The 16379-nt window shown below is 45.8% G+C and overlaps 1 protein-coding gene across 4 annotated transcripts in view; it reads right to left on the bottom strand.

Annotated features, from left to right (window-relative positions):
- The window catches only part of LOC147032174 (latent-transforming growth factor beta-binding protein 1-like), a 293202-nt gene that overhangs the window by 135615 nt on the left and 141208 nt on the right, over positions 1-16379 (bottom strand). For 3 of the 4 annotated variants that reach the window (XM_085869539.1, XM_085869540.1, XM_085869538.1), the window contains exons 15-17: positions 12911-13036; positions 12368-12496; positions 9557-9685 (exon numbers count right to left, since the gene is read on the bottom strand). In XM_085869539.1, the coding sequence (XP_085725665.1) occupies positions 9557-9685; positions 12368-12496; positions 12911-13036 (384 nt within the window). The remainder of the gene's footprint in view (positions 1-9556; positions 9686-12367; positions 12497-12910; positions 13037-16379) is intronic. The other variant, XM_085869541.1, reaches the window with a different exon arrangement.

The raw sequence follows: 16379 nt of genomic DNA, 5'->3' as shown, positions 1-16379 counted from the left end.
CAACCCCCCCCCCCCCCGTGTCCCCAAATTACGAGCGTTATAAATTTTATTCCCAGCACGCAAAATGTTCAGCCAAGGCGAGTTGAGCCAGGTGGGTAGTGAGGTGGATGTAGAGTTAATAGAATCCATGGCCCGGGACGGTTCCTTTTATTATAATCGCACCACGGATTGTCGTCAGTGGGAGCGGCCTGTGCAGGAACTTTACCGGCAAACAAACTCGGAGCCGCAAAATGGCGGTGCGGCCGTACCTCAGCGCAGCATGAGGCGTGAGCAGGCTGCTATTAATAGCGCAACGAACGGCATAATACAAGGCGGGGGCTCCCACCCAATGATTCAAACCACGTGGTCATGGCAGGCGAGGCAGATGAACATTGGCGGGCTTCGGGCACAATTGGAGGAAGAATGGAAAAAAAAAGATGGAAGAGGAAAAACGGAAACACAATTTTGAGTTGGAACAACTGAAGCGAGAAGTAAGAATAGGCAATCAGGACATAAAAAGCCTCGAACTGATGATAAAAATGAAAGAGGATCGCCTGGAATACCTAAATAAATAAAGGAGGGAAATGGACGAAGTGAGGAGGAAGCATGCAAAAGAGGTGCGGAGGTGAAAGAGGAATTAGAAAAAAAGCTTCTGAATTACGGAAACACCAAAGCAGAGAGAGGGAACTGCAAAACGAACTGAGGATGTTAAGAGAGGAAAGAAAGAGAGCGGAGAATGAAATGTTATGGAACCACACTGTGCAGATCGAACAGTGAGAAGCAGAAGCAAGATTAAAGAATGAGATGCAAGAAAGAGTCTTGAAAGAAACAACGAGATTGGAGAAGGAAGAACATGAGAGATGGTGGGAAAGGACACAAAAGGAAAGACAAGAACAACTAAAAAAGAAAGCAAGGTTGAAGTACGCGAAGATCGTGAAAGAACGACGAATGAAACGGGAAAAGGAGATCGGCCAATTGAAATAAACGATGAGATTGGAGAATGAAGAACACGAGAGACAGTGGGGTAGAAAACAAAAACGACATGAATTTGAAATTAATCAACTCGAGGAGAGAGCAAAGATGGAGTCCACAGAGATGGAAAAGCTCCGAAAAGATAATGAACAACTAAAGGGGCTCAGAGAGGAAGAACGACTCAAATGGGAAGGAAAATGGAGCCAGGAAGAAACGGAAATAATAAACGAGGTGACTGAGATAAAACAAGTAGAGGAGAAACTATGTAATTGACGAGCACCGACAGGTAGGGATAGTGAGGGACAATGGGTTGAGCTGGGGGAGTGTGTCGTGACCCGATGCAAGCAGCAGGATGGCCTCCTTCAGGAATGAGGGGAGGGACTGTGCCCCCTTGAGGCGGATCGCGACGAAGTGAGTCCGGTCGAGCCTTGCGAGGTAGAGGGGGCGAGTGCTGTGACAGGGTGCACGTGGAGCTTGGGGGGGTATGGAGACCCCGGGAGCGCTTGAGGGAGCGCAAATCCCCAGCGTGGTCGTCCCGGTGTGTTTGGTTACGAGTGTGGCGAAATGCGTGCTGGAAAGCACGCATTGTGTGAGTGAAACCCCGTGTGTAAGTGTTATGGCGTGTGTAAGCATTCCCCCGTGTGTGAGTGAAACTCCGTGTATGGAAGAAGCACGATGCGTGAGTGAAAAGGTGTTTAAGGGAGAAGCGCCGTGTGTGAAAGAAACCGCGTGTGTGAGGTCGCGGTATGAAAGAGAAATGGCGGTTGGTATGCGAGAGGGCACAACCGCGTGTCCGAGTGCCATGGTGGAGTGTGTGAGCGTCAGGGCACGTGAGAATGTGCGTGTGAGAGTGCGACAAAGACGGTACCTGACGAGGGATAAAGGCCGTGTAGCGGCCGTAGTGGCTTTGAGGACCGTGCCGGATTGGCACAGCAGCGCGCACGGGGTCCGTGCCGTGCTTCGCATAAGGCCACCATGTTCGCGCTTGCGCAAGTGAAATCCGGTCCGGAAATGCACACAGTGCATGTAGTCGATCCCGCGGACGGACAAAAGGGGGGCTGGATTGTGAATTTGATTTGGACGGGTTCTCCGGGCGAGTGTGTTTGTAAAGCTCCATGTGGCCTGCGTCGCAAGTTCTGTTCGCAGAGCATGCGAAGCGGTTTCCCCGATGCGCTGAGCATACCCCGGCTTGTGCGAGAGATCGCGCAGGTTCGGGGTGCGAATGACGTCATCAGAGATTCCGCGGCACGGGTTACGGACAGGCAGAGCACATGTGCTCGCGTGGGGAACCCCTCGAAGCACGAAGCTTGGTTTGAGATGTGCAGTGACGTCGTGGCTGCAAGGTTGGAATCCGGCAGAAGGGAATCCCTGCCAGATGTTACCGTCCAAGGGGACGAGGAGCGCGAGGCGCGAACAGCTGCCATGACGTCACGGGCAGGTTGTGAATTGCCGCGCTGGTGTGCGCAGGGGAAAAAAAAGCAAGCCTCGCCACTTCGAGTGGACACGAGCCCCATGCAGGGGGTGAAAGACCCCCCCCTGTGAGGGGGCACAGAAACTACTGGTTAGGGGGATGGGTTAGCGATAGTAAGACCGGCTTCATGGGGCAGTGACAAGGCCTCATGGAGCCCGTGGAATGAATTAGTTTGAGGGATTTAAGTTTAGATTTCGGAAATGGGAATTTTTGGAGACATGGACAGACTGGAAATGTGTAGTGGAGACGTAGCTTAGCTACGTAGAGTAAATGGAACGTGCATGAGTTGTAAGGGATGATGAGGGAGCACGAGTTAGTCAGGGGATTTAGTTAGAAGGATGGCAGTTTAGAGTGTTGGTGTGAGTTGTGAAATGGGAAGTGTGTGAGGAATGAGTGTGGGACAGCGGGCCCAAGTGTGTGAGTGGAGCGAATGTGGTATGCATGGTGCGATGACTGATTGGGGGGGGGGGGAGGAGTGATTCCCACCCAAGTGACCCCGGGGTCAGTTTAATGTTAGCTAGTGGGTTATTCAAATTTATTAAAAGGAGGTCGTTTTGTTGTTGGTGTCGAGAGAAGGCACGAAACCCGTTTGGAGGGGTGCAAGAGTTCATGGACCGGCTGGGAGCGTGGCTGTGGAAAGGTGAGTTTTGCTTTGTGGGCACCCCGGGCACGGACTAGTCGGCCAGAGTAGGCCAAGGGCCCAACAGGGGCCGGGATAGTGTAGTGGGCACAGGCGACCCGTCGGAAACGGGACCCATAGCGCCAGAATGCCACGGGGGCAGTGCAGTGGGCACAGGCGACCCTCGGAAAGGGACCCGGGGCATTAACATGCCACGTGGGCATCGGAGGGGGGCAATGCCAGAGAGGGCAACCCCCCGCGTTGTCAGGATCAGTTCGGCTCGGAGGCAGCCTTTGGGCCTGGGGGTGCCATGGTTAGAGTTCGGAAGAGGGGGAGTTCCTGCCAGTTGAGCCACGCTGCCCAGCCAGGAAATTGTGCGAGGGCACGAATGAAAATTTGAGGGCAAGGCCCAAATTTATAATGGACACCAACACAGGCGACGGGAATCATGGTTTTTAGAACCGATAGTTTAAAGGTGTCAGGCGTTTTTGGAAAGCCCCGGGGTAGTTTCAGGTAAATGAATGTTAGGGTAGTTAGGAGATGTACCCCTTCGCACCATCTATCCCTCCGCTCATTGTAGGCCGATGGACTCACCTAGGTAGATTGCTGAACTCTGAGGAGGCCATTCTGAGGCTTCATTGGGCCTCGAGACAGGACGCTAGTCTCTCCCTATTCCCCTCCAGAGAGGGAACGTAGGGGTTGGGAGTAGTCTCGGTGGACATGATAGGCTCGCCAGACAATGAAGATAAAGGGGGTTAGGGAGCCGATTATAAAAGGGAAATAAAAATAAAGAGGGGCAAAATTTTGTTGTGTTTTGTGGCAAATTAAGGGAGTGGGTATGGACAGAGACAGGCAAGGCGATAGAGTGGGGGGAGACAGTAGGCTCGGTCCGAGCACGCCTTCAGAGCGGACGGCACCACCGCACTCCCTCCGGACCTGATGGAACCACACCAGAGGCCAGCCAGCTTCACCTGCCGGCCTGTTGTGCTGCAGCCGCCTGTTCTGCATTGGCTTGCCATACCATGCCTAGTTTGCCTGCCTCTGCCATGACCCCATGCCTGCTAGCCCTTGTTTGCATTTGCCCGTGTCCATCCATCACCATGTGCACCAGAACCATCCAGTTTTGCACGGTCTGCCCTGCAGGCAGCCCGTGCATCCATCATGTTCCTTTTTGTTTTTGTGACCATCTCCATCCATTCCCCTGCATCAATGAACTTTGAAATGACTTTTTCCTTTCCCCTTTCACAGATCACAAGTCCTGGGCCATGGTTCAGTAATGGATGTCAAATGAATATTGTAAATACGTGGAACCTCACCTGCATGTTTGTTTTAGCGCCGGCAATTTTAGTTAAGTTGTCCAAATGAATCTGTGAGAGTTTGTTTAGTTAGTTACGCAGCGCATTAGGTTATATATTTTTGGGACACGTATAAAGAAATGTCGCATTCAGGGATCCGAAGGTAGAACGTACTCGGGGAAAACTTACACATGCTGGTCAGACGAAAATTTGACGACTCGGGACGAGTCTGTAAAAAGGGGAGGCGGTAGTGTTACGAATTTGGAATTCGATTGCACACAACATACAGGTTCCTTTCGTCAGCTATGTCGATAAGTTCTTGTTCCCGAGATAGCTCACCTTCCATTGTTTAAATGTTTAGAAATTGATTAGATGCGCTGCGGATCGATTCAATAGTTGGGGAGCGAACAATGGAGACATCCCTCCCCCCTATTCTGCGAAGAGGAAAAAAGAGCCCTTCCGTCCCGCGATTCATGACGTCAACAACTCCCTCCCACCCCTGGTCGAGCGGGGGATGGATCACGAGGGCACGAGTCATGCCGGGCGCGGGGGAGGGGTGGAGAAGGATAAAGAGGAGATCCTTTCTTTGTTCGTGCTCAAAGTGGGGGAGTGGTCGTTCAGCAGGCCGTCGGGTCCTGTTTGGCTTGGGTTCGGGTTGAGGCTTTTGGAGGCTTTTGCTTTGGCATTGTTCGTTCAGCAGAGCTTCGGGTCCTGCTTGGCTCGGAAGGCTTTTTGGAGAGCTGCTTTGTTTGGAAAAAAGTTGAGCCGGTTGCTCGGCTCAAGCTGCGAATGGTGGCTTATTCTTCTTCTTGGTTCGTGGAGCTCTTTGTTCTCCGTTTGGTTCCCGGCTTGGTGGGACTCATCGACCTCTTCTTGGAGGTGGTTCCTCGGGGAAGCGACGCATCGACGGGAATGATCGGCGCCTCGTCTCAACAGCACGTGTTGAGAAGCGCGGGAGGATTCGCGGGAGCTCGGGAAGGATCGCGGCTCATGGCGATTGGATCCAGCTCGCTCTCGCTGGAGCCCGGGTCCGAACAATTTGAAGACCACACAAGGTGGAGAGGTTCAAGATAGGTTCTAGGTTTCTGCTCACCTGTCCTCCGAGCTGGAGCTCGTTATTAAAGGCCTCAGCCACTATTTCTTGGGTGTGTGCGAACGTGTGGCCGTGGGCACGTCTAATAAGTAGGAAATTGTTAAGTGCTTTGTGTGCTGTAAATCTTTGCATTGCATTTCGTATAGTCGGTATTGTTCTGCTCTTACGTGATTCCCTCGTTCCCATTATTAATAAATACCCCAATTGTTAAATGTTTTCAGTTCGTTGCGTCGATTCTTTCATTGACTGAGCATTTCGTGTGTTGGGAGTTAGAAAGCCGTTGGTTTGCCGTAAAAGGGGGACATTTGGACCGACGGTTCTCGGCGATTAAGCCGCTCGGAATCGCGCACGGGACAGGCTCGCCTCAGCGGTTTGTTCCGTACGAGTTCCTTCGAGGGTGGAATACCCCGGTAGTTGGATCACGTGGGTATTTAGGTACATTGAAGATTGGCAATTGACCCTACCCCACGTGATCTGCCCATTGGCGTATTTCGGTTCTTGTACAAGGACCCATTGCTCAGTCTTATCCGGGCGGCGATCTATATTCCGGGTGATCGGTCGGGCCGACTCGACTTGCGGCTCTGTCAGAGCGGTCAGTTGGCGGCCGACCCCCGGCACCGTAACAATATGTTATATATTGTCATGCCATGGGGGAACTGCAAGGGAGGGTCTGTCCCTGGTTCCTCTCCAGACTCACCGGGAATCGCAGGCCGTCGTACATAAATAACTTTGTGTTTCGGCGGGACATTAATCGACCATGAATGCCAATAACTTGACCATGTGACCCAGGGTTCTCCGACTGACAACCGTTTACCGTGAAGCACGTGATCACCTTATCGGGAAATCGCACCCTCGATGCGTACTTGTGTGACTTTTAGTTACTGTATCTGGTGCAGCCGTGCGGAGCTGCCAAGTTTACATCAGCAAATAGCAGATTTGGGGGTTTCATGTCTCAGATAAGCTAAGTTGGTGCAATGCAGGTGATTGTATGCTTTAAATTGGAAAATGTGAGGTGCGTATGTAATGTACTGCCCTAAGGGACAATAAGGACCAGTATTATTAGTCCCTGTTACCCCTCCCAAAACGAAGGACAGCGTGGGTTCATCAGTCTGTGCTGGGTAAGACCAGAGGCCGATAATCCCTCAAACTGCTCTCACCTTTCTTCCTTTCTAATATTTTCATGGTGTGATCTGATGGGCCTTCTAATGTCAGCATAAGGAAGTCAGTACATGTTAGATAAGTTTGGCTTAACTCTGCTCTTTGTCTTTTTCTACTACCCCCCACTGTATGTCTTTTGCCACACTTTCCCCTGCCGTACGGATACTTGTAAATAAACCCGTCTTTGCTGAGCCACATGCTTTTCCTCGCTCTTCTCTTTGTAAATAAACCCGTTAATTGTTCATCTCAACCTGCTTGTAGTGTCCTGTCCTCCATTGGTCTAGCACAGTCCACATTATTCTTTGACAGGAAGTTTTACCCCACGTGATTTGCTCTCCTTAGCCAGTGTGTACCCACGGTTCTCACTCCACTGTATTAAATAGATAGACGGGTAGTTACTGAGGACACAGACCTCACTTTGTCAAGTCAGCTCACCAGGTAAACGGTATCTGATGGGGAATCCTCATAGAGAGGTCCTCATTTGTATAAATATCTATAATTCCAGCAATCTGTGTGTGTCTGTCTGTCCTTGACCGCTGTTTCTCAACAACCACTGGTCCAATCTAATTGAAACTTGCCAGGTATATTGCTGGGGACCTGAGCATGTGCCTTTTCAAGGTTTGATATTAATCGGACAAGTGGTTCCCAAGTTATGGCCATTTATTTACCAAACCAATGACAGTACACGTTGCTGCATAGGCGTGGCCGATGGGGAAAGGGCGCCATTTAGTTACCAATGACAGGACACGTTGCTGCGTAGGCGTGGCCATTGGGGAAGAGATCCTCAGTTACCAATGACAGGACACGTTGCTTGGCGTTTTGCACCCACAGTATCTCTCTTCTATCTATAATTCCAGCAATCTCTGTTTGTTTGCCTTTTCAAGGTTTGAAATTAATCGGACAAGTGGTTTCCAAGTTATGGCCAAGTTATAGCACGTTCCCCATTACGGGTTACAACGTACGGACTTCCGGATAGTGATGACTTAATGTATTCTAATAATTTCTCGATTTCTTATGCGCATTTATAGATAAACCCAATGCCCCAATCCAGTCGGCATTTACGAGAGCGAATGAACGGCCTGTGTGGTTGTTTGAAAGTTTTTTTTTTCTTATGAGCGAAGGAACGGCCTGTGCGGTTGTTGTTTCTGGCATGCGGTTTGAAAGTTTTTTTTTTTTTGCACGTACGGCCACATACTTGAAAATATAATGGCAAGAAATCAAATGAGTCATGAATTTAGCTTCTGGATGATCTTTATGATGACAAGCTTTCAGCCAAACAAGCCTTCTTCTTGGTCTTCCTCAACGAAAGTGAGTCACACAAATATATATATATATTTTTTTGTCGCTGTGCTGGTGATCTCGGTTAATCCCCCCCGACCCAATTTGTGGTGACGGGTGGTGAACACCGCCAGCCTAGATAGCCGAGCGGTTCCTTATTAGGAGGTGGACACATTGATCCTCGGAGAATACAATGCACATGGAAGGGGCAGGGCGCAATGAAGGTGCGACAGAGGCACCGATGGATGCACAGCACATGGGGGTTCATACTCGAAGCCTATGACAAATACACGGACACATCAACTTAAAATAAGCACGGGAACTTAATGACAATTGAAATATTTACAAGGGACAATACTTCAGAATGTAATAATAATAACATGAAGTAAATAAATCCTAAAGTCGAAGTGCCTCTACACACAGACTTAAATACAGACAAGGGGAAACTAAATAAAAGAAAATCCTTCCTTTATTCTGGCACTTAGCTTGGCCAGAGATGATGTTTCTGGAACTTTGAATCGAGGCGTTTCGTCCTGCACATGTAGACGTGCGCAAAATAGCACCGAGCCACTCTCTCGCAGTGGGAACGTTTGGCAGGCAATTCATGAGTGGTATTCAATGCCAAGGCTCAAAGACCCCTGTGCAGCTTAGAATGGCACCGTCCCCTTCGGTGACATACACGAGGCTTCGAGGCCCGTGTCATACGACCAGACAAAAGTCAAAGGCTAGCGTCTTGCTTCACCATGCGAGCCCAATCACCTCAGCATGAATACGAGAATCATGCTGTCTTCTTCATGCGTCGAAGGAAAGCCAGTCATAAAGCCCTGTTCTTACAGGCCATCTCCGAGCTACGTTCTCTCTTGACCACGTCCGCCCCTCACTCTGCACTCATACCTTCCTCCTATCACGCTCTGATGTCACTGAACAACCGTTTTCTCCTGGGGTGTGGCTTGTTCGCACCAAACCCAGGAAGGCTGGGCCTCCGACCACTCGGCACGTTTGGCGAGCTTTTGTTTCAGTTATTGTTATAAAAGTGCAATTCCATCTTTGCTGGTTTGTAATACAAAAACATAGGGAAAAGTCACAGGGAGGCAATTACATAATGGGGAACTTGGCCCTACCTAATCCCGATCTGATTAACACCGCACCACCCCCCCCCCCCCATGTGGTGATACGTAACATTTAAGCTAACAGTTTCCCTACTAAATTACATCGAGATGGCTCCGATACGTCCACGGACCAAACAACTCTACTCAATCCTAACTTTCCTATTAAATTCCTCCATCTACCCACACAACCGTAACTATATATATATATATATATATATATATATATATATATATATATATATATATATATATATATATATATATATATATATATATATATATATATATATAGAAACAGCTGTTGTTTTTTTACTTTTGCCCAAACTTTTATAAAATTGCACATGTATTTCCTTTTTCTTGAGATTGTTATAAATACTGTAGTTCGTTTGCCTTTTCATCATTTTGTAGAAACTTTAGAAACAAACTCGAAGAATCATGAGACAGATGAGATATGAATGAAGTGCATCTCCTATAGTGGATTTACTAATACATTTTACTGCACACATATTTATATACACTCTCCACTATGAGCCAGAGATCAATGTAAAAACAATAGAAATGACCACAAATAAAATAACTCACCAACGCAGGTTTTTTGTCCATTATGAGTGCTTGGTGTGTATCCTTTGTTGCACTTGCACTCATAAGAACCAGGCAGATTATTGCACAGGCCATTCTCTGAGCAGGGTGCATTTTCACATTCATCAACATCTGCAATGATTAACAAAGAAAATAACGTTTGTGTTAAGGAAAAGCACATAGAGTATCACACATTGTTGTGAAATGTCCATAATGGAAAACAAGAGTAAGATACAATAGTTATGTCATTAAATGAGTCATTAATGATGTCTTGTCATGAATCCAATGTAAGTATGTGGTTTCTGTGTAAAATTATAGACATGGACATGTGTTGAAGTGTGTTAAGTAAACCAAACGTTGCCCCTCCCTTCCGTAATTTATTGAAATCTCTCCCACCATTCCTCCACTATTAATCCTTCCCTTTGTAATCTGTCTATGTGTTTGCTTTTATACACCATTTGCAGTTCCGTAAATCAGCAAATCCCACCTCCTCCCCCCTCCCCCACCCCACCCTCTCCCCAAGGAAGGCAAAAGCAAGGCATTGTGACCATGTGTAAAGGTGAGAACTACACTGGGAATGGCAGTCTCATGGATGTGCTCAGAAATACAGAAGCTGCTAGAAGCTGTGAGAAGCTGAGCAGTGAGCCAATGGTCACATGGCTATGCACAGTCATGAGGTGATAAAAGGCCGAGGGACAGGGTGTTGGAGTGAACAGTACAGTTGGGTTGAGTTCCACAGAGCCCAGCGAGTCAGTCAGAGAAGAGTATGAACAGGATGGAGACGGCTGTGTGCAAGAGAGTGGTGGACAGCAAACTTTGAGGATGATGGTCTGAGGCAGGCAATAATGGAACACTTGTGTTGGCCTAAACCACAAGACCGGCCGTGACCATGCCTGCCATCTCCCTCCTGCCGAGACCACTGCCACCACCCCATCACCATCCAATGCAAGCATCATGTGGGGAGAAAGTTTCTTTCTGTCTCATGATCTATTCCTGTCTTTCGTGTGTGAGAGTGACTGAACTTTGAGATATATCACGTAAGGCATCAAATTCACTCGGGCATGGGGGAGGAGTCGAGTGTGGGGGTGGGGGGGGATATGCATCGAAAAATATAATTAGTCAGTGTTCACTTCCTATTCTTCTCTCTCATTCTTTTATAAATCCTGTTTTCCCCACAAGCATGATTAGTGTAGTAGATAGTAGAAAAATCGTGCAAATTATGATACAAGCATCAAATTTGGCATTTCTGTTCTGCAGGGCTTTCTGATCAAATCTGCCCAATTGGCCAATTGAAAATCCAAATTTTGAAAAATTTGTAGAAAAAAAAAAAAACTTCAAAAAAAAATTGAAGTCACAGCTGGCTGAAATTCTTGAAACTAAATGAACATCCCAGACAGAGAACCAAGGGGAGATGCAGTCATCATTTATGGCTCAGCACTTATCAATGCCCTACCTCCACGCACTTCAAAGATATTTGATGACTATGCTAAAGAAGCCATCATCCCAAAGGTGGAATCCTATGGTGCCAGGTACGAGAGGGTAGACGTCGTGTTTGATGTGAACAAGAAGTCAAGTCTGAAGTCCGAGGCAAGGTCGAAAAGGTGGCAAGGAATCAGAAGAAGAGTGACAGGAACCAGTAAGACCCCAAATAACTGGGGAAGCTTTCTTCAAGATGACAGCAACAAGACTGAGCTGTTTCACTTCCTTGCGGAAAAGATGTGTGAAGCACAGACGACAAGCACAGTCATTGTCACAAAAGGAGAAGATGCCATTAGCAACACAAGGAAGTTACTGGATGCTGTGTCTCCATGTTGTCATGAAGAAGTTGACACTCGAATATTTGTACACGCCAGGGATGCAACGACGGATGGTAGCAAGACCATTATCATTAAGGCTAATGACACGGACGTACTAGTCATAGCAATATCTGTACTGCCATCCTTACAGGAACTAGGTCTTGAGAACATGTGGATTGCCTTTGGCCAAGGAGCCAAGGCGCGATGGATTCCAGTCCATGAGGTAGTTTCTGCAATCGGGCCTGAGAAAGCTAGAGGGATCCCATACTTCCATGCGTTCACTGGATGTGACGTTGTGTCTGCCTTCCGCGGTAAAGGAAAGAAAACTGCATGGCAGACTTGGAACGTCTTTGATGATGTTTCTGAAACATTCACCAATCTCAGCTAGCATCCAACATTGATTCGTGATCTTGACTTTTTTGAAGTTTTTTTTTTTCAAATTTTTCAAAATTTGGATTTTCAAATTGCCAATCGGGCAGATTTGATTAGAATCCCCTGGAGAACAAATGTGCCAAATTTGATGCTTGTATCATCATTTGCACGATTCCTCCCAAAAATTGCTCTTATCTGCCCCACTAGATGGCCTGGTGTGTAGTTTGAATTGGAAACGGTAACCAAGATGTGAGTCACACTGCAACCATTATAAAAATGACGTGAAAAGCCCTCATTAGGAGGTTTAAAACGTAGTGGTTCGCTTTGGGTTATCGCTCGGCCATCATCCTTTAGATGTGTGAAACAGCTGTTGGCGACAGATTCCGTTGGAGTTTCTGTATGTTGGAAACTGAACTAAAGATCTGTTTAGCTTTTCCGGTGGACAGTATACAGTCCGCAAGGACCATCTGTCACGAAGTTGCTGATCATTGTGGTGGAAGATTTGACCTCGATAGATGAGATATGAATGAAATGCACATCATGTAGTGGATCTACAAATATATTTGTGGTGCACATGTATACAAGCTCCACTCTGAGCCTTAGATAAATGTTAAAACAATAGAAACGACCACAAAAAATAACTCACCAACGCAGGTTTTGTGTCCAGTATGAGTGCTCGGTGCGTATCCTTTGTTGCACTTGCACTCATAAGAACCAGGCAGATTAGTACACAGGCCATTCTCTGAGCAGGGTGCGTTTTCACATTCATCAACATCTGCATGATTAACAAGGAAAATAATGCTTGTGTAAAGGAAAAGCACATAGAGTATAACATATTTATGATGAGCAATCAATAAGCTCATCACATAAAATACAAACAGAGGAATAAATAGGGAAGATGTGGAGAGGACAAGGAAGAACGGTTGGAGTGTCTTTTCTGAGTCTGGGAGGTCAGCGGTTCAAACCCTGTGGACGTAATCCCAATGACTTTAAAAAGGGTACATGCTGCTTCCTCACCTGACACTTAGCATTTAAAATAGATGGAGCATGGACAAACAACCAGAGGTTGGTAAATATAGCACAAGCTTTGATAGGCCGAATGGCCTCCTCCTGCACAATGACTTTAGATAATGCTGTCTCTGACCGCAATCACATGGATTAACTCAAACGATAAATGTTCCATTCATACCTGTGCATCTCGTGCCACTCATGGAAGCCACAAAGCCTGTATTGCATGAGCACAGGAAGCTTCCAGGGGTGTTGCGGCAGCGACCATGTGTGCAGAGACGTATGTCCTGAAGACACTCGTCTACATCTAAAAAGAATACCATGGAAAAACAAGGCTATCATCACAGGGACATTGCAAATAAGAACGTAATGGCAGTGGTGAATGAATAATATTGAAGAAAGTTCCAACATGTTCAAGACTGTACATTCTCCATCCTTTCCCAATCAAGCAACTATTTCAAACAAACTAGAAACACCCGCTCACTCCAACTCGAGAGGCGGGGAGTTGCGAGAGGTGGGGGTTGGGTGCGTTGATGGGGCAAATTCATTTTGTGTTCATTGCTAGTAATACCCCCTTTCCTCCGCCAAGGGCCAGTAAACAATGTGCACCGAGTCACATGCTTGAGCAAAAATTGCACGTCGTCAACTTGTATAGTAAACACTTTTTATCTTTCTTGTTTCACTCACGGAATGGAGGGGGACCGGGGTGGTGGGATTATTTTGTGCTCATGACCTGACCCTCGGTACTCCCAGCACTTATGCAAAATTTGGTGGAGATTGACCAAGCAGTTTTCAAGTCTATAAGCATACAGACAGACAGACAGACAGACAGACAGACAAAAGAATACTGTATTTTCATATAATATCGACGAAAGTTCACGGATTTCTCTACAAGGACAATAATATTTCATGTAACACATTTTTGGTATCGTTTACTCTCAGTGATTATGAGAGGGAAAGAGACATGGAATAACCATCTCCCTTGCAGGTTACTGTATTTACACATCTTCTCTCTCCTCTCTCCCTATTCGTTAATTCCCGAGCTTGGTGTGTCCAACTGCGGCCCTACTGTCAGTTCGCTGCTTATTTACCACTAGTCATTTCCCCCTATCATGAGCCTCAATCTGTTATTTTTGATTTTATTTTTCCCCATTTTAATTTAAAAAATTCCCCATTTTTTAATGCACGTCAAATATGGAAATATACGATTAATGTCAAAACGTGGATAGATATTAAGCAATATGCTTCAATGATAGCAGAGTGAAGTGCTCAAACCAATTATTGAGCTAATAATGATGAAAATTGATTCAAAAGCAGGAACTTATGCGTTATTTATTTGCAATATGTTAATTTTAATTAACCATATGCAAGAGGTGAATTTGAATTTGTTTTTAAACATGTTAGTCAAATCACACATTCTTTCTTGATCATAGGGAGAAGCTCTGCATTCTTTATATTTCTTGTCTCATCCAATTTCAATCTTCACAGCACACATTTGTGAGACACTCGACTTCCTGTTCTAATTGACAAAGCATGCCACCAGTTTGTGATGTCATTTACAGAACTCGACTGAACACATTTGCATAATGTAAGGAAGTGATCAGCTTCAATGATCATCACTGAATCGTCATTCTGGAAGATAGAGCACCAGTCACTATGCACAGTTGTCAAGTCTGTGATATTCATGACAAGGAATGGTGCAAAACTACTTTGGCATAACGTTTGTCCACTGCTGCAATTTATGTCAAAATCAACAACGATGATTTCCCCATATCTTGCTGCATTGCCCACCTTCTATAGACTGCATTTGCTAAGCCGAAATTTAAAGTATAATGACTTTAAATTATATGTGGGTTTCAAACCCAACATACGATGTGGAATATTATTCGTACACATTTCAAAGCCAGCCAAAAGTTTAACCAGATTAAATACGATTTTCCATTCTTTTCTTCGGTATTTCTTGGACTGGTAGGATAGCCTCGAGGTATGTCCACTCTCCTCTAAGATGCTTCGCCTGTGTTTGAATCTCGGCCCAGCTATAAACTGCCAACCTGGTGTTTCGCAGGGAATGTGGTGCATAATTGAGTGAGCTGTCCCTCGGATAAATGTTAAACTGGGTGGCCTGTCTGTCGGCATTTGTTGCTGCATGTTAAAGATCCCATGGTGTCTTTTGTGAATGGCTGGCGAGTTATTGTCAGCACCCTGAACAAATTACAAAATAGTGCCCGAACTGACTGCTTGGAAGACAACTATGGCAAATCAGCCAGTATAACCCTAACCCGAAGCACAGGACCTGCTTCAGCAGCACCGGCGCTCCATAGAGTCTGGTACATCGAGTCGATGGTGGTGATGTTTTTTATCCAGACTATTTTTCTGATGGTTTTAAGTGTGGAAAAAAAATTACTCAGTAGAAGTCTCACGATTGTGTAATTTGTCTGGGTTCAATCTCTGAAGGACATATATTTAATGAAAACTGCTTTTCAAATGCTGTCCGAGCAGGGAGCTCTGAATTGGCTTTGTGCTTTGAGTCTCTGTCAGTTCTTAAAATACCAGTGCCACCACCCAAACCCATAAGCTGGACCCCTGGAAGCCTGATGCACTACGAAGTTGTAAAACGTTGAAGGTCATTTGACTGCAGAGATTTATCTACAATGTACTTGCAAATGTTTTTACTTTTGTTTGTACTGTTACAAATAAAACTGATTCGTGTTCACACTTTACGAAATACAACTTGATTGTTTTACATTCCTACTGCATTGTTAGGAGACGTTCATTTTTTTGAAATCATTATCCTTACAAGTGGTATGCTACATACAACATATTTGGGAAAAGGTTAAAAAACAACATATGGGACATAGTTTTAATGACAAACGTTTATAAAGCCCTCCAAACGAGACTCTCAATCCAACACAGGCCAATGTTTGTTCACTTCTCAACATATAAATGCATTTAATAAGTGAGAAAATATTTATTCGTGCCACATCTACTCATATTAAAAACTGGAAGGGCACTCAGAGCGCATACCTCCGCCACGTAATGCCTGATCCAGGAGAACATATTGGGCCCAATATGTTTTTGAAATATCATGCTCTACAGTACGACATCGTTTTTGGCCCAATCTCTCAATGGTGAAGAATCACTTTAAAAAATAAATAATTCTCGTTTCCAGATCCGGCTTCGGATCTTCACCAAAATCGAAACAATTCGTCCATGTCTCGCACCCAACCTGTCCACAAAGTCTTGTCCAAATTTGTCTACAACTTTTTTGAGATATCGTGCTATAGATCGGTTTAGCACGATTTCTCAAGGGTGAAGAATCATTCAAAAAAATTATCAGATCCGGATTCGGATCTTCACCAAAAGTGAATCAATTCTTCATTGTCATACAACCAATGGGTCCAGCAAATTTCATCTGAATCCGTCTGCAACTTTTTGAGATATCCTGCACAAAGACAAACAAACAAACAAACAAACAAACAGACAGGGGTGAAAACATCAGCTCCTTCACTTTTGGTGGCGGAGGTAAATATCATGTTTATGTCATTTTTGGCCCAATATGTCAATGGTGTGGTGAAGTTTCATGAAGATCGGCTTAAAATTGTGACCTGTGGGAGATAAATAGACAAACAGACAGACAGATTGACAGAACA

Source organism: Eptatretus burgeri, chromosome 2, assembly GCF_056783735.1.
Source record: "Eptatretus burgeri isolate ZD-2024b chromosome 2, Ebu_testis_v1, whole genome shotgun sequence".
Classification (NCBI taxonomy): domain Eukaryota; kingdom Metazoa; phylum Chordata; class Myxini; order Myxiniformes; family Myxinidae; genus Eptatretus; species Eptatretus burgeri.
The sequence above is the reverse complement of the archived record's forward strand: the minus strand, read 5'-3'. Positions and strand labels throughout refer to the sequence as shown.